The following is a 19,057-nucleotide window of genomic DNA, read 5'->3' as shown; positions in this document are numbered from 1 at the left end:
GATTTTGTTGGCAATGTCGCTCTGGTTCAACAGAAGTTGGACGAATGGTTCCAAAAGCGTCAAAAATCAGTGTCGATTCTCAAGTGTGGTCGTTATCTTAACTTCAACGATTGCATCAGGAATGATTAGATACTTCAAGATCTCGTGCTTTGCTTAATCAATGTAGCTCTGAATGTCTTGAAGAAAATATCAAAATCGTTTCTGATCAATTGCTTTACGGCATTCGTTTTTTAAGGGCATTGAATAAATAGACGGGAATTTCTGTAGCTTGATTCGATAATTGTTCCACATTGTTCCAGCATAAATTGGAGCTCCACTTCGGCTTCATATTGCAGTAGTTCCACGAAGTCGCTGGCCTTTATTACCCGTAACGCTGGGTAGACACCTTTACGTGGTGCGTTACGGGATAAGATCTACCACTGTCACTTAGCCAGCTACAGGCAAATCCTGACCCAACGAATACCTTTCTCATTATCCAACTCCGTGGTACTTATGAGGGTGTCGCTAAGTAGGTGAGCTCTTGTTAAGTAAGTACCATATCAATACTTTCTTCCTCTCCCTAGTTACGATGAAGATGGGCGTGGCCAGGGATAGTAATCCTCATGCTTTTGTTATTGTTGTCTAAAACTGGAATCAAGGATCCCCTTCTTGATTTCTGAAAGTATTCTAGATAAGGATCTCAAAAGTAAAACATGAGTATCACTAGTGTCCAATCTACGAATTACACCGTAACATTGTTAATGCTAAACATTGAACATGAGACCAATCATGCATTCTTGAAGTACTTTATTATGTTTGGTCAGTTAAAAGCTCGACATTTTCATTTAACTAATTGGCATTTTGAAGCGATGAAGACCATTCCATGTGTATATATTAAAATAAAACTGACATTTTCAAAAAAATGTAGCTCAAAAACGGCTTGGTGGACCTTTCCAATTTTTTGACTGTATGTGTAAAAACGTTTGAATTTTCATTTGAAAAAAAAAGAACAGCCGCTGTGGAACATCGAAAAAATCAGCCTACTATTTTCCTTAAACAATATCTCTTTCTAAGATCTAAAATCTTTTTTCATTCATGCCAAAAGATTGCAAATCGGTTTTTGGTTTTTGAGAAACGTCGTTTTTTTTGGACCAGCCTAAGACCGAAATAACAAAATACGAGTCTAATTATTTTCGGATTAGGCCGGCATAGGCCGAATCGGCAATGTTTCAATCATTTCGTCAATATTTGATCACATTCTTTCTACAAATTAAAAAAAAGTTACTTCATGAACAGAAATACATATTTTCTGAAACTGGAAAAATCGTATTGCAAATTAATAAATTTAATGTGACCCACATGTATCGTGTTTTCTGCGAAATTTATTTTGAAAATATTTATATATATATATATTCTCTAATTTTTGAGTTTCAAATTTCAAACATTAGGCGCGGATTGGATTCGAGAACAATAATCTTGCCAATATTCTTTTTGTTTGAAATGCAGCCTTTGCTTCTTAGAACAATTGGCTGAGATCAAGAAGATACGCTCGTTGTCGGTACACCCAACCAGTAGGTACCAGATTTCCTTAGTTATAGTTATTTGGTTTTTTGAATCTTAATGAGTGATTTGTTGTTGTCTTGGGTATCTCGGGATTTCCCGGCTTGTAAGAAATTATTCCAGGGACTCCATAAAGAATCGCTCTACTTTTTTACTTGTATTTAAACTATTTTTTTTTATTCATTATTTTTGTGTTGGTTAACATTTCAAGTGCTGCCAGTCGCTTTTGCGGTTAAAATGGCGGAAGGATTGGAATCACTCGACGGGCGCCGGGATGGCTGGATAGTTCATCTCGTTGAGCGCTGGAACACGGTTCGTCTTCCTCAGGGTCCTAGTGGAAGCCTTCTTCCGAATTTCCAGGAAATCTATCCGCTTCCGGCTGCCCTTGGTAGTGCCTCGATGTTTGTCTCCGCAGTTGGCACACGTGGGAGACGCCACACTTGTTGCTGCACAGCTTCATGCGGCAGTTCCGGGTGTCGTGCCCGAAGTCGAAGCAGTTTGTGCACTGCGTGACGTCGCGGTGTACTAGCCTATATCACTGTCAGTCAGCGACGGTGTAATTTACGATGCCGACCGGCTTCAGGGCTTGGTCGCGATATCTCCTCGCAGTACATTTCAGCCCCTTCGCGATCAGGTGCCGAAATTTCAGTTGCAAATCCGGCGGATAGCCCTTTACAAGCACAGTTGGGCACTTCTCCTTCCGATTTGGTTGAACCTACGGCAACTACGTTTGCTGCTTCCTTTCTTCCTTAGTAGACGTTGCTTGACAGGAGATGCTTGCAGGGGATTCCCTCACCTTTAATTCAGGTGCGCTTTGACACCTTGCAAGCGACCGGTTCGGTCAGCGTATCTACGATCTACCATACCTACTGGGGCTGGGAGAGAAAAACGAAAAGAAGACACACGACCAGGGTGGCCAGACTTACCGATTTTTGACTCACCTACCGATTCACAGATTTTCCAAAATTCCTACCGAAAACTACCGAATTTTTAACCTGCCGAACAAAAACACTATTCACATCCAATTATCTCTCTTAAAAACAATTTTAAAGATTTCTGATAATACCCATGCAACATATTTTTTCAAATTAGATTAAAAACAGGATCACGGTGTTCAATATTCATCTTTTGTGTCACTCAAGTCCCAAATGCAATTCAGCGAAACGGCGACGGAAACGGCAAGATTGACAGAAAATATATGAACTGTGACATGATGCCGTTTCCGTAGCCGTTCCGCTACAATGCTTAGGCGGTTTTAAAGCATCGATGCATCCGGACCATTCATATTGACTACTTTAATATATCGTAAGGGAAGATCCTTTAAGTACGTCACGCAAAAATTGGCGATTTTTGACCTCCTTCTTCCTTCGTTACGCTTTTTGTAACGAATCTTTTTTTTTTTTTTTTTTTTTTTTTTTAACTAATTTTATTTGCTAATTATCTAATACATGCATTCATCTCTTAGACTAGGTGTTCCGTGTTTTCTTAACACTATCATCCTTATTTGCTATGTTACGCTTTTAGTTATTATTAATACATTTCAATTGCCTCTGGCAGTTAGAATTTTTTCCTCTGGTTGAATTGAACCATGTAGGAATTACAATGTTTTCAACTTAAACTAAACTTAACCTATTTTATACTAAGGGTACAAGGAGTTAATCGTTGCAATAGAAGATTGCAACGATTTTTGTCTAAAATTGAAATTATTTTGTTGGACATTTGTTGCAATGTCTCAATATTAGAAATTCTATGAAGTTCATTGGTACTATACCACGGAGGCAACTTCAGAATCATTTTCAAAATTTTATTTTGAATCCTCTGAAGTGCCTTCTTTCTGGTATTGCAGCAACTAGTCCATATTGGCACAGCATACAACATGGCAGGTCTAAAATTTGTTTGTAAATCAAAAGTTTGTTCTTAAGACAAAGTTTTGATTTTCTGTTTATAAGTGGATATAGGCACTTAATATATTTGTTACATTTGGCTTGAAGGCCTTCAATGTGATTTTTAAAAGTTAATTTTTGATCTAGCAGAAGTCCTAAATATTTAGCTTCGCTAGACCAATTAATTGAAACCCCATTCATAGTGACAATATGTCTGCTAGAAGGTTTCAAATAAGAAGCTCTCGGCTTATGTGGGAAAATTATAAGCTGAGTTTTGGAAGCATTCGGGGAAATTTTCCATTTTTGCAAGTAAGTGGAGAAAATATCCAAACTTTTTTTTTGCAATCTACTACAAATGACACGAAGGCTTCGCCCTTTGGCTGAAAGGCCCGTGTCATCTGCAAACACATATTTGGACACCCTGGTGGTAAATCAGGTAAGTCAGAAGTTAAAATGTTATACAATATGGGCCCCAGTATGCTGCCTTGGGGACACCAGCCCTTACAGGTAATCTATCAGATTTAGTATTCTGATAGTTTACCTGCAGCGAGCGATCTGATAAATAATTTTGGATCAGTTTAATGATGTACAGAGGAAAATGAAAATTCATCAATTTTACAATCAAACCTTCATGCCAAACACTGTCAAATGCTTTCTCTATATCAAGAAGAGCAACTCCAGTCGAATATCCTTCAGATTTGTTGAGCCGAATTAAGTTCGTAACTCTTAATAACTGATGAGTGGTTGAATGCCCATGGCGAAAACCAAATTGCTCATCAGCAAAAATAGAATTGTCATTAATATGAACCATCATTCTATTTAAAATAATCTTTTCAAACAGTTTGCTTATTGAAGAAAGCAAACTGATTGGGCGATAACTAGAAGCCTCAGCTGGAGTTTTGTCCGGCTTCAAGATTAGAACAACTTTGGCGTCTTTCCATTTATCTGGAAAGTATGCCAATTGAAAACATTTGTTAAATAAATTATCCAAAAAGGGTAAAGAGCGCTTAGGAAGTTTTTGATAAGTATGTAGAAAATACCATCATCACCCGGGGCTTTCATATTTTTAAATTTTCTAGTAATAGATCTCACTTCATCCAAATTAGTTCCCAACGAAGGATCAAAAACATTATCTTGATTGAGAATGTCTTCGAAGCTCCGTGTAACCTGATCCTCAATTGGACTAGTAAGACCTAGACTAAAATTATGGGCACTCTCGAACTGCTGAGCAAGTTTTTGAGCCTTTTCGCCATTTGTTAATAAAATTTTATTTCCCTCTTTAAGCGCTGGAATTGGCTTTTGAGGTTTTTTAAGAATTTTTGTTAATTTCCAAAAGGGTTTCGAACTGGGATCCAACTTCGAGACATTATTCTCAAAGTTGGTATTTCTCAGAATAGTTTTTTAATTTCATTTTGCAAATCTCGCCAAATAACTTTCAACGCGGGATCGCGAGTTCTTTGGTATTGCCTTCTTCTCACATTTTTAAGACGGATCAGTAGCTGAAGATCGTCGTCAATAATAATGGAGTTGAATTTAACTTCACATTTCGGAATTGCAATGCCTCTGGCTTCGACAATTAAATTTGTCAAAGATACGAGCGCATTGTCAATATCACTTTTGGTATCGAGAGGAATATCAACATCAAAATTCCTATCGATATATGTTTGAGAAATCCCAATCAGCTCTATGATAATTAAAAGTAGAGCTGATTGGATTATAAATGGCTTCTTGTGAGATTTCAAACGTCACAGGAAGATGATCAGAGTCAAAGTCAGCATGAGTTACCAATTGGCCACACAGCTGACTTGAATCCGTTAAAACTAAATCAATTGTAGAAGGATTTCGACTGGAAGAAAAACAAGTTGGTCCATTGGGATATTGAATAGTATAATATCCCGCAGAACAATCTTCAAATAAAATTTTACCATTGGAATTGCTTTGAGCATTATTCCATGAACGGTGTTTGGCATTGAAGTCACCAATTACGAAGAATTTTGATTTGTTGCGAGTCAGAATTTGAAGATCAGCTTTCAACAAATTCTTTTGCTGCCCATTGCATTGAAAAGGCAAGTAGGCTGCAATGAAGGAAAATTGTCCAAAATTTGTTTCAACAGAAACTCCCAAGGTTTCAAAAACTTTGGTTTCAAACGAAGAAAATAATTTATGTTTGATACGTCTATTAATGACAATGGCGACCCCACCACAGGCGCTGTCAAGACGATCATTTCTGTAGATAAAATAGTTTGGATCTCTTTTAATGGAGAGTCCTGGTTTTAAATACGTTTCAGTTATAATGGCAATATGCACATTATGAACTGAAAGGAAGTTGAATAATTCATCTTCCTTACCCTTTAGAGAGCGGGCATTCCAATTTAGAACTTTCACACAATTATTTGGATCCATTGAAACGGAGTCCGATAACAATTTTTGTGTGTACTTTATACCAACCTGAATAGCTTCAGGAATGGTATTTGCTTTGAACATTGCATCAATCATGTGATGCAATTGTTCAGTTAAAAAATCAAAATCGGAGGCTGTCATGTTACCTGAATCGGCAACATGGCCGTTATTTTCCGTTGGGACATGGGTATAAACCTCATTTTGAGAAGAGAAATTTTGTCTACCAGCAACGATGTTTACATACGTAGGTACTTTGGAAAAATTGGAATTTACTGAAGTGCTTGCTACCCGTTGACGAGCGGCAAAATTTATTTGTGAATTGTGGTGGGTATGAATTGCTCGACCGGTAACCGGTTTCGAAATTTGAGCGTTTGAAAAATTTCTACCCGTCGAATCTGGGATCCGATTGGAATTTCCGTCATCAATTTTGCACGGGAATTCAAAACTTTTTGCGTGAAGGGCATTCCCAGAAATTGGATTTGTGATTGCCCCCACAGTTTGCGCACTTAAATTTATTGGAATCTTCTCTCACAGGACATGCGTCCTTGGCGTGAGAGGTTCCACCACAAATCATGCATTTAGCATCCATGTGACAATGTTTGGTTCCATGACCCCACTTTTGGCACTTACGGCACTGGGTAGGGTTTTGGAAATTTCCCCAGGCCTGCGGAAATGTTCCCATGTAACACGGACATGGGACATAATACAGGCCTTTTCCAACTTTTCATATTATTTAGTTCACTTTTGTTAAAATGAACTAAATAAAATTCTTGAGAAATGCCCTCTGGGAAGTACCAGAGTGAGATTTCTTTTCATCTTAATTACTTGGACTGGTGAAAATCCAAGTAATTGAGAAATTTCAATTTTAATCTCATCCAGTGATTTGTCATCACTGGGAGACCTTTCAAGACGACTTTGAACAATCGCTCAGTTTTGTCGTCGTATGTGAAGAATTTATGGCGCTTCTCAGTTAAATAGTGAAGAAGACGTTTGCGATCGTCAAAGGATCCCGGCAAAACGCGGCAGTCACCCTTCCTAGCAATCTGAAATGAAACCTTGATCCCCTGAAGGTTACTCAAAATCTCATTCCGGAAGCCAGAAAACTCGGCAACAGATACCACAATTGGCGGAATCCTTTGCTTTTTCGCATGAATCGAATCACCTGGGCTAGAGGTAGATTCGATTTGCTCAATATCATCATTAATCAAATCGAACTGATTGCTCAGTTCGATTGGAGAAGAATTATTTCCGATATTAGAGTTAGAAGGAATATCTGAATTCTCCAGCTTCCTTCTATTTTTCCGCGCTTGGGCAGGACGGTCTTGAAACCTTGTTTCTTTGAAGGAAGTGGAGAATTCAGAGACTCCCCTTCCTCTTGTTTTTGTTAATACTCATTGCTGAGCGTGGAGACGTGACCTTCTAAGAGGTTTTTTCCCAGAACGGTGTCCCTGCAGGATTACCACCGCTTGTCGGAATTTTACTTCCGCAAACGGGTCCAACGTAAAACGAAGGCACGGGTCCTTGCAAAGATCGTAACAGGATCAGTGGGTACAAATAGCGCTAAGAAGCACCGTTGAAATTAAAATAGCTTCGGGTAGTATTAAAACTTCCTTCCGCAAAGAGAGAAAGAACCGCACAGCACGAAAGCACGATGCGGTCTGTAACGAATCTCCAAAATTTATGTATGGATCGTCGCACTACTCTGGAGACGTGACGTACTTTGTGCGTGTGCGTGGCCCCTAAATAGCTTTGTCTTAAGTATTTTGTATAAAAATTTCCCCTTTTTTTGTCTTTGTCTTCTGATTTTCCTTTTAAACTGAAAAGTAAGTTTTTGAGATTTTTCTGATTATTTCTATATTGGTTCGAAATACTCTATTGCATCATTGAGAAAACTGTGTAGAACAGACTTTCCATCAAAAGAAAAGATTTTTTTTTTAATTCTTTATTATCGAGACTTTCAGAAAAGAAAAGATCTATTTAAGATGACATTTTATAGAAGTCTCCTGTAATCGAAATTCTAGTACAAGACTACACAGTTGGCCACGCAGATAGTTTGATTCGATTTGTTTGGCATGATTTGATTCCTAATCCGGTATGGAGTTAGTCAATATCCTTGGAAGTACTTAGAGCTAAATAAAAAAAGCAGTGATTCAGATTGTTCGACGGAACCCGTAACTTAAGCATGCATATCCCTAGTATGCCATTCTAGATTCATTTTTATATCAGTTGAGATTCAGATACTTAAAATTATCATAGCACCTATATGTTTTGCATATTTGAATTACAAATAAATTGGATGATTCGAATGTTTTGCAACTGCATTGGTATTAGAATGTGCAATTAATCCTAAAGACGAATCAACTTTACAATTAAGAGACTTATCTTAGCAGCAGAATTTTATTGAAATAGATTTCAAATATAAAGGGGACCATGTTGGAAAAATCATAAACTTTCGATCGAAATATTGAAGTCAGTAACAAAACACTAAAGAAGTCAACAAACAAAGTTGATTTTAGTGAAAACAAATGTAAGAATCGTAAAAACTTATAACTGCATGAACTTTGTTCTACTTTGTTTCTGGTATAACTTAGAAAAGTGTTAGGAATTTAAAAAAGTATGTGAACTGAATCGCGTCTTAGTGAACAATAAGGGGCCTTTCATAAATTACGTGACGCTGTAGGGGGAGGGAGGGGGTTAAGCCGAGTGTTACGATCCATACAAAAAATAAACCTGTCATACAAAAAGTGTTACGAGGGGGAGGGTGGGGGTCCAAAATCACCAAATTTAGCGTTACGTAATTTTAGAAAGAACGCTAAGCAGCAAAGCTGCAATATCCCGATTAAAGATGCGTTAATAATGAAATAATAAATTAAATGAACATATTATACATATATTGAAATGATGTATATGAGATTTTCCAACATGATGATGAGTGCGTAATGTAAAATTTCTGAGCCCGTGTGGCCAAGGCATCCTGGCTACGATCTGGTGATGGGATGGACAAAAGGGTGTCAGTACTCTGGAAATTACCACTCGATATGATTGTCGGGAAACATTCGCTGTCCAGGTCAAGCACAGTGATTGCAGTTCCCCTTCAAGATTTAGCTGATCGGCCAGATCCTTGTCTATCAGGGTAGACGAAGAACCTTCGTCCAGGAATGCAAAGGTAGATATTTTAACACCCTTGCCATACAACACCACTGGAATGATGCGGAATATAGTTGTATTACGGACTCGTCGGTGTATGTTGATAACGGCATTCGATTTCAGCCGTCCTCCGGAACTCTCTCCAGTTGTTGGCTTGGCAGCAGTTGGTTGCCCCGGATGTAGGGATGGATGATGTTTCTTGGTACAATCGGCAATTCCACAGGTTCGTGTTGATCTGCAAGACCATCTTCCATGCGGCACTAGGCAGGTCTCGCACAATTGATGTGTTTCCACTGCTTTCAGACGCTCCCCGAAACTCAAGGATTTAAACTTGATGCAATCCTTAATTCGATGATTCACACTCTGGCAAATATAGCAAGACCTTTCTGGGCTATCTACCTTCTTTCTTCGTTGTAAATATTTCCTTGGCTCCTCGGCGATATGAGCGTTCACCACAATCCTGTCTCTCCTTTGCCTCTCGTTACCACCTGCGCGAATTCCGTCGCACTCGCTGAAGTGTGCCACGTCGCTCGCAGCCGACGTAATGGCACTCATATAATTGCAAAATATTCCTAGGTGTACAGGTCCAATGTTTTTCTTATATAGAGCCCAATCCAACCTAATGTGCGGTGGTAATTTATCCACTAGCTCCTGCAGCAGAGTCGGATTCGTGAGGTGAGCGTGTTGGTTGGCGGCCTCCAGATGGCCAACAAGGTTTTGGACAACGAGACCAAAGTTGACCAAAGTCTCTAATTTTTCAGCTTTGGGAGTTGGTACACTGCGTACCTTGTTGAGCAGCGACTGAACTAATCGCTCTGGGCTCCCGAATAAAGTTTGAAGTGTTTCCAAGATTTTCGGAACCGACGAATTTCGGAACCGATTACTTCTCACAGCTTCTAGCGCTTTATCCTTAAGGCTCTTCCCGAGCAGCACACATGTTGCACAAAAGTGTCAGTAACCCATATGCAACCGAATTTAGTCACATTTGAGTTGCAGCAACCAAATCGGTCTGGATTGTGCTGTTAGGGTTTGCAGTCTCATTAAATTTTCAGGCTCAGAATAACCGCACATTGCCGTCGAATTACGATAACTGCTTATAAATAGTGGCCATTCCTCGGGGTTGCCACTGAAAATAGGAAGCTCCTTCGGCACAACCTGCCTGGCGGACAATTGTTGTTGAAAGTGTCCCCATCTCGCCTGCTGATCATGCAACTGCTGAAGCTGGTTGATGTAAGGATCATGCTGTTGTGGTTGTGATACATGCGACACTGGCTGTCGATGGACCATCGATGACAATGAAATCTCTGGATGCGGTAAATGCGCTAGTGGCGGGGTATACGATAGTGGTTCGTGTAGCACAGATGGTGGCAACGATAGCTCGTCTGGTTGACCACACATTCCTGACCTCGATTGGTGCACATGTGTATGTGGCTGATTTAACGACGCTCGTGCATGCAGTAGTCCACTAGACTGATGATGTGGTGAGAAGCTTATGGATAACTCTTGAGACGTAAGGGGTTCTGGCGGAGGCTTCGACGGCGGTGTCATCAAAGTTCTGCTGACTTGCGTTTGTTCCTGTATGGACGTCGATCGAGGTAACTCATGATTGGATACTGCTGATTCTCTAATGCAACGTACACACCAGTCAAGCAGTTTGACGAACATTGACTCCGCCCCCAAGAAAACACTTCGGTTGCTGCTTTGTTTGAACGTGTGTGAAGTTGTTCGAACAACCATTTGACAGTTGGCGGCTCGGTTGGAAAAAATTAAAACGGTTTGATTTTGGTTTGAGTTGTCGGGGGTGAAGTCAAGGTTCGCCGAACATGTTTGAGCATTTGTAGTGAAGTTGCACAAACCCCCATATATTTTTGATGGTTGGTGCTCAAGTTGGCGCTTCGGTCGTTCGTGTGTGATATTGTTGGTCGAATATATTGATTGTTCGTGCCGTTGTTGGTAAAACTTGATGGATGTTGGAATAAACGAAAGGTGGAGTCAATGTTAGTCAAACTGCTTGACCGTGTGTACGTTCCATAACACTTGATCGCAATACCGAAGACTCGCTTATTGGTGGAAGTGATGCACGCGGTTGAGTAACTGGTGCTTTCAATGCTGGATCTGCGAACAAGAATGCAGGTAAAGGCGGTCGAGGAACAAGTTTTGGCCGTGATGGGAATGGTTGTGTTGGTTGCATAAGCGCCGACTGTGTGTACAACGGTTGTGATAACACTGGCTGTATTGAAAGCGACTGTGCTGGTAGCGAACAGGGACCGGTTGGCACTCGATTTTCAATAGCCGATCGTATTGGAGTAGACGCTGTAATGGGGTCAATTCCGTCCATAGAACTCGTTCCCTCATTACTGACTTTATTGGTTACACATTCAACCACCGCTCTTGGAGCAATATTTTGGCTTCTCGTATTCGTGTCGTTTCTCGATGGATTTGGTGGTGGAATTTTTCGAATTGCGCCAGTGTATTTCGTGACCATACCTCTGCTAGGACCAATCATCGCGCTTCCACTTGGAATCGGTGGAAAAATGTCATCGCACAGAAAAAAAATAATGAAAAATAAACAGCGCGTAAAACTTAACATGCGGAAATTTACGCTATTCTTCGCTGAAACGGTCCTCTTCCTAACAAGATTGCTTACAACTTGTATGCAATATTGACGATTCACCTGAATTATTATTTACATTTAGGCTATATCCCGTGTGGAATTACATTAATAATGGCGTTCCATTTATGTGCATGATTTTTAGCGTAAATTTTAGTGGATTTTTCTATCTCTTCGGCTTGTATGGGTTCCGGTCCTCCTACAGCTTCATCCAATTCGTTAATCCACTCCTGCACCTCGTTGTTTCGGCGACTTCTGCGACTACCAGCATCCTCATCCTCAGCCTCAGCAATGAGTAGTGCATACTTATCGTCGAGGTATTTCTTGTCAAGTGCAGCTTTCGCTGCCAAGGCTTTCTCCTGACGAACGCGATCTTGCTCCTGTTGTTCTTGAATCAGCTTCTCTTGGGCCATTTTCTCTTCCTCGAGTCGTAGAAGTTGTAACCGCAACCTTGTTGACCGAGAAGTGCTACTGGTTCTTCCGGATACTGAAATACCGCTAACTGCCGCCGCCAAGACACAAACGTTGCATGCCCACTTACCGTTGAAACTCTCTTCTACCTCCGCGCACGTACGATGATACCATCGATGACATCGACTGCAGGCTATCATTTCCGCTACGTTTCCGGATTCTCTGCATTTTTCGCAGATGTTCTGAGGTCTCTCAGCGTTGGCCTTTGCCGCTGCTCGCGTTGTGGTGGGCATCATTCGTCCTCTTGGTGACCTTCGCGATCTTCTAATCCTCAGTGCAACCAGCTGAATTCTTTAAAGAAGTAATCCTGCAGAACTGTATTACGAGGAGGGGAATGTAGCGGGAGGCGTTACGAATGTAGGGCTACAGCAGAAAGGAACCACAGGGATGCCGCAGAAATGACGGATCACTTGCCAGTACGGCGCTGTCGGTGTGCGTATGATTGACAGGGAGACGTCAACTAGGAAAATATAACAGAGCTAAAGAATAACAATACGAACGTTGATTGCGTTAAAGTAAATTAGTGAAGTTAAGCAGAAAAATTTTTGATGACCTAAGCAAATAAGCTCAAATAATAATCTTAGTGAGCTAATCACGGAGTTTCGTTGTCACGCAAAATGAAAATAATGATTGTTGTAATGTTGTATTTCTAGGTTAGGTCACATGCATAACTTGCCCTAAGATAGTATCTATTGAGTTAAATTCCTGTGCAAACCTGAATTACCCCCTTAAATTAGTTAAACGGAATACGTAATTGTGAGTAGACTAAAAACTAAAGTTGAACTTATGACTAAGACCTTACATACTACTTAAACTAGGGCTGACTAGAAACAGATCACAGAACGGTTTATGACGTAGACTAGATACACCCAGAGTCACTGAATTGTGAGTATTACCAAACACTTATCTATGAATTGTGAAACGAATGAATTTGTTTTTTAGCTTTAAAGCTTTTTTGCCGAATAAACAAGCAAACTGCTCGTAAGACCGTGACTGATTATTTCTACGTTGCAAGCTGTACCAACATTTTTTAAAGAATTCATTTCGATTAACACAATTTACATAAATACTTATAATGCATTCTAGACAAGTTGTAATTAAAAGCTGATTGATGTACGATACGGAAACAACTTTGGCGTTTTTTAATAATATTTTTTTGATTATTATGTAAAAAATTCCATCATCATCCGGAGCTTTCATATTTTTGAATTAGTAATAGATCTCACTTAATTCAAATTAGTGGACACTCTCCCAAACTTAAAATGAATAATGTGTTGAAGAAGTCGATTTGAAAGCGAGCGGAGGACAATATTTGTGATTGTATGAATCGCACGACCTTCCTTCTGCCAAACTCCCGCATGAAGAGGAAGGAAAAAATATGGCAAAAGGAAGGTGGTTTGATTTGCTCATATACTATCGCGTGCGGAAGTGTTTCTATCGACAAGTACTGTCTCTATTTTTTATTGCGCAATTCTGTTTTCTCCATGCGTTTTTGAGCCTTTTCACCATTTGTTAATACAATTTTAATTCCCTCTTTAAGTGAAGATCCATTAATTACGTAACGTCTGAAAATTTTATATGGACCGTCACACTTCGCTCAACCCCTCCCCCTTCTAAGTGTTTCGTAATTTGTGGACGCTCCCTAAGCGCTGGAATTGGCTTTTATGGTTTTTTGAAGAATTTCCGTTAATTTTCAAAAGAGTTTCGAACTGGGATCCAACTTTGAGACATTATTCTCAAAGTTGATATTTTTCAGAATAGCGAAACGTTTTTCATTTCCCTTTTGCAAATCTCGCCAAAAAACTTTCTAAGCGGGATCGCGAGTTCTTTGCTGTTGCCTACGCCTCGTATTTTTAAGACGGATCAGTAGCTGTGTCTCCTTCTTAATTTTACTTGGATTCGTCTAGGTATACACATTCATTCTACTATGCAATAACTGATATGCATGACTGAACTGCTTCCATCTTTATAGGAGCAACAAAAAGGAATATGACATATATTTGGAAGGAGGCTACTATGATCAGTCAGCAATGAATAAAGATCATGATCAGTGTACTGCAAAACGTCGTGATCGTCATAAGACAGATAGTAAAGCGCCTTTTTCTATTTCAGGCGACCAAATAAAAGAATCGTGGGTTCTTTGATCAATTTTGCATAAAAGGCAGTCATGAAAAGATGGTGCTGCTTTATCTTACAACTAAAATTTCCAAATTATTTTAATAGATATATGCGAAGAATAGTGACTAGTCGATACATTATTCATATTACTTTTATTCACCGAGTTAAAAGTGGTAATAAACACAAACATAAAGCAGATATTGCACACTTTCATGCCCTGTCACGGGGCAAAAACTTTTTCAGATTTTTTTAACATGCCATTCATTCTTCGCGTTTCTATAGAAAGGGGTAGATATGTAAACATCGCGTGACATCTCTTATTGAAAATGATAATTTTCAGTACTGATTATGATTAATTGTGTGATGGATTGAAGAAAGAATGAAAGAATTACATTTACCTACATTACAAATAAATAGACTCAATACTATGGGTAACACGACAATGGGAAAGTATAATGAAATTAAGAACAACAAAAATCATTCGCTTGGAAACGAGCAAAAAGCTTATGATTATTTTATGTGAATGCTAATAAATACTCTGGAGTGAAAGCCAGGTGCTCTACGAAATTATTGCTATGGAATATTGGCAGCAAAATAAAATTTCCATGAAGAATTGGAAATATTCCATAAAAAAGGAGCTTGCCAATAAATAAATCAGAGTATGAGCAAGAAATAAATATAAAATTTCCATAAATAATACAATATTTCCATAAACAATTGAGAATTTTCCACAAAATAATGCAATTATAAAAGAAGATTTTTCCATGAAGAAATCAAAATGTTCCACGAAAAAAATACAAAATTTCAATAAATGAATCAATATTAACAATAAACAATTACAAAATTTTCCACAAAACGATTTTTTTTCTATAGAAAATTTTAAATTTTCCTCTAAATAATCAATAAAAAGCAATAGAGAAAAATATAAAATTTTCATAAAAAATACAAAAAAACAATAAAATTTTCCATGAACATTAAACGCTTTTAAAGAAGGGTATTGCTCAGTTTTATTGCTGATTTATATTTCTTTATGGAAATTTTTATATTTTTTATTGCTCTGTATTGATTTTTTCAAAATGTTCCATTAAAAGAAAACAAAATTTCCATAAATTGATCAATATTAGCAATGAACAATTACAAAATTTTCCACTAAATAAATATTTTTTTCCATGATAAATTTAAAACTTTCCATTTAAATTAATCATGGAAAAAAATATTTATTTTGTGGAAAATTTTGTAATTGTTTATTGCTAATATTGATTAATTTATGGAAATATTGTTTTTTTTCATGGATCATTTTGATTACTTTATGGAAAATTCCTCATTTATAATTGCAATTTTTGCTTTGAATAAATTTATTTTTGTTTTGTGGAAAATTCTTAATAGTTCATGGCAATTTTGCATTATTTGTGGAAATTTTATATTAATTTATTGCTCATACCATCATTTCTTTATTGGTAATTTCCTAGTTTTTTTTATGAAAAATTCCAATTTTTTTAGAGGGGATTTTTTTTCGTCTGGAATATTTTATTAATCCTTACACAACGTTGCGAGGAAAAGTTTTCATGTTTGGATATAAGTTATCTGTTTCATAATATACTTTTGAACTTTCAATTAACTTTTGATTTTCTATTTGTCCACATGTGTTCTTATTAAAACAATCATGTCCAAACGTGTCACAGTCTACAGTACTCGCTAATTAAATCTTATGTCCAAACCCTCTTCCACAGAGCTGAATGCCACCGACGGTAGCAGTGCTACCGCCCTGCCGGACCAGCTGCGAACCACTTCAGGCCTAATAGCGACCCTGGTGACAATTTTACTCATCTTCACGTCGACGCTTTTGTAGACGAACTTCAAGCAGTACACCGAGGTAGAGATTCGTGATCGATATTTGCATATACATTTTGTCCATAGATAAGCAACAGGAAACACTTCGAAAGTGTAAAGGAAGTACTATGCAGTAGACTGCATTGTGCCAGGGCGCTAGGAATCTGAACTTTTGCGATGTGATTGAAATGTGAGTGTCTGCAGGAATTATAGTAAGGCGAATCGCAGAGCGGAATAAAACGATTGATAAATAATGGTGTGTAGATATTGTAGAGGATTCGCGTCGTGTTATGTTGCACAAAAAAGAAAGGAAAAGGAAATATGTACGTTAAACGGACATATTATGCTTCGTTTAAAAGGATAGTCTCATTGGTTGGAATACGACTTACATTTCGAATGTCTTTTGTTGAATCAAAATTATAACAAAACTTATTGTTTCCATTGTGTCAAACTGTTTGCAACATAATACTGCCGATAATTGCAAGTCAGCTTCAATTAATGATTAAAAATGTGCTGGACTTGCTGTTAGCGGCAGCATAACAATGACAAGTTATATTATGTCACCAATTCTCAGTTCAAATGTAGTTACAATCATTGGTTTTGCACAATACTGTTTAATATCCAAAGTGAACTGTTTCGGTTTTTTTATCTCGTCGTTTTCATATTCATTAATGTATAATCGATATAAAAAATACGAGAATGGCAAATACAAAGACTTGAAATGCAGCCAATTGCTTCGTTAGTTACTTTTATGATTGTTTTTCAGCAGTAAGCTTTCTTGTTAGCATAAAGAATCGATTAAATTGATTCTGTATGTTTTGTTTCGATATACGATAAATATGAAAATGAATGATGGAAAACAGAGCAGTTTCGTTAAAGTCACACAGTATTTATACCGTATCATTACACTATTCCGTTTAATGCTGCCTAAATACGTTAATTGGGAACCAAATAATTTGCTAATACCTAATATGAATTATAATTAAAGCTTTGTGTGTAACTAGTCGAAACTGCCGTCGCAAGCATAACTATTTATGTGATTATAAATTCTGCTTGCAGCGATAGTAAACTTGTTTTACTTATTCCATTCAAATTGTGACACTTCATAGTGTATAATAATGATTTTAAAAATGCTTCATGCTTAATGGCATCCAGCAATAGTTTTCACTCTATTGCTTACGCAAGGAAAGGCATAAGATGCAACATATGTAACATCTGTATAAACATAACTGTCGCATATTTGCGTCATTTCCCACCATATGGGATAGTTACACTATTTTGTGCAGTTTAGTACTATGTAATTTGTGCTGAACTTGTTGTTTCTCACCAGAGTTAGCCATTTGCCAAATTCTATCAGTACTGATCAGATTTTATTCTAAACATAACTAATAATTACTGTTAATAAAAAATGCAATCGTATGGAATTGCTTTACTAAATTATGTATTGGAAACCATCAAATATGATTTAGCTAAAAAAATATTGAAAGCGCGTTCATAAAACATAAAGTGGTTCGATATGAGCAACATTCGAAAACTAAGTCGTATTCTGCTTTAAGCGAGTAGAATCCACTCTGAACCAAAAATTCAAACCAGATCGTCTTGAACTGCAAACCATACTTTGTCTCCAGTAGTTGTACATGTAAGTGTTGAATTGTGCTATATTTCTGTTTATATCGATTACAATGTAGTGTTTAAGTTTGTCGCATTGTTCAACCATCACATATAAGATTTCACTATCTGATTTCAATCCTGGATACCAAAGCTAAACCTAAGAAGTAACTTTATTCCCCTGATACCAAAAATACACTACCAAATAAAAAAAAACACACTCAAAGGGTACGAAACGCTAAATAGTCATTCGAAGTAAGTAGTTGAATGTTTTTATATAGATTTTTTATATTTGTACAACGGAGCTCATCTCAACAATCTGTCTACCACCAGAAGAGGTCTGTTTTTAGGTGTTAATAAAAAGAAAAAAACGACAACACTCATTCTCGAAGCGCGCATAACGAAAGCATACATGATTATGATTACAACTGACATATACAGAAAAAAAAGTGGACGAAGATGAACACAATTATGGAAGTATTTTACAACACAATGGAAGGAAAAATATGATGCCTTATGATAATATATATTAACGACACATTTTTCGTACCACTCGAGGATTGCGAGCCGGGATAAAAATGTATGACCGATATTACCAAAAATTATTACTATTTAGGTAAGGCCGATGATTTTCAGAAAGTTGTCGCGCTCAGTGTTCTAAATGGAAGCAGAAGAAAGGGTTGCGACGATGCAACGGAAGGAAACTACTAACTTGATGAACAAAAACATATGCAACTATATATAGCCATAAATTTATATATTTAAAACTCTAGATTAGGCCACAAGTCGAAATGAGAATCACAATTAGCGAATCGCCTGTTCAATCGAAAGAAAAAAAAATGCAGCCAGTTCTAGATATGTAACGAAAAATGAAAAAAAATCCTCTTATTTTTTCGGTTTTTGTACAGAGACAGCAGAGGAACATACATTGTCGGAAATAAACACAAAAATGCGATACTCGAGAGGAGAGTGCCATTATTCTGATCACAAATCCTCAGTTGACATGTTTTGAAGACGTTTCCTTCATGAACTACATATACATTATAATATAATTTGGTACCATTGCAGTCTACCCTCAAGAGCATCTTCGAAAATAACAAATCCTGTGTTCCAGTCAACCCACGGTTAAAACAACTACGCTGATTGACTTCAAGATCCTGAATTGATTTGAGATAGGTGATTATATAAGATCGCTTTATAATTGTTTCAGCTTAATGTTCATTGAGCACTGGTTATGTATGATGTTGTACTAGTTATAATCTGCAAAGCAAAGTGTTGATTTTTGGACTACCCTAGTCAAACTAATTTCCAGAGCAGTGCCTTGTTTATACAACAGCTTGAAACTACATTTTATTTTATTATATTTTTTGGAATAATCGAAAGTTCAATATGTTATCTTATATATAAAAATGAAATGGTCTGTGTTCGTATCCGCATAACTCGAAAACGG

The 19,057-nt window shown here is 37.6% G+C and overlaps 1 protein-coding gene across 2 annotated transcripts in view; it reads left to right on the top strand.

Moving 5' to 3' along the window:
- LOC134220754 (uncharacterized) overlaps positions 1 to 18,569 on the top strand; it is a 429,558-nt gene extending 410,989 nt beyond the window's left edge. For both annotated transcript variants that reach the window (XM_062699858.1, XM_062699859.1), the window contains one exon: positions 15,900 to 18,569. In XM_062699858.1, the coding sequence (XP_062555842.1) occupies positions 15,900 to 16,018 (119 nt within the window). In that variant the 3' untranslated portion in view covers positions 16,019 to 18,569. The remainder of the gene's footprint in view (positions 1 to 15,899) is intronic.
- Positions 18,570 to 19,057: the final 488 nt, after the last annotated feature.

Source organism: Armigeres subalbatus, chromosome 3 (assembly GCF_024139115.2).
Source record: "Armigeres subalbatus isolate Guangzhou_Male chromosome 3, GZ_Asu_2, whole genome shotgun sequence".
Classification (NCBI taxonomy): domain Eukaryota; kingdom Metazoa; phylum Arthropoda; class Insecta; order Diptera; family Culicidae; genus Armigeres; species Armigeres subalbatus.
Note: the sequence above shows the minus strand (reverse complement) of the source record. Positions and strands in the feature narration are given on the sequence as shown.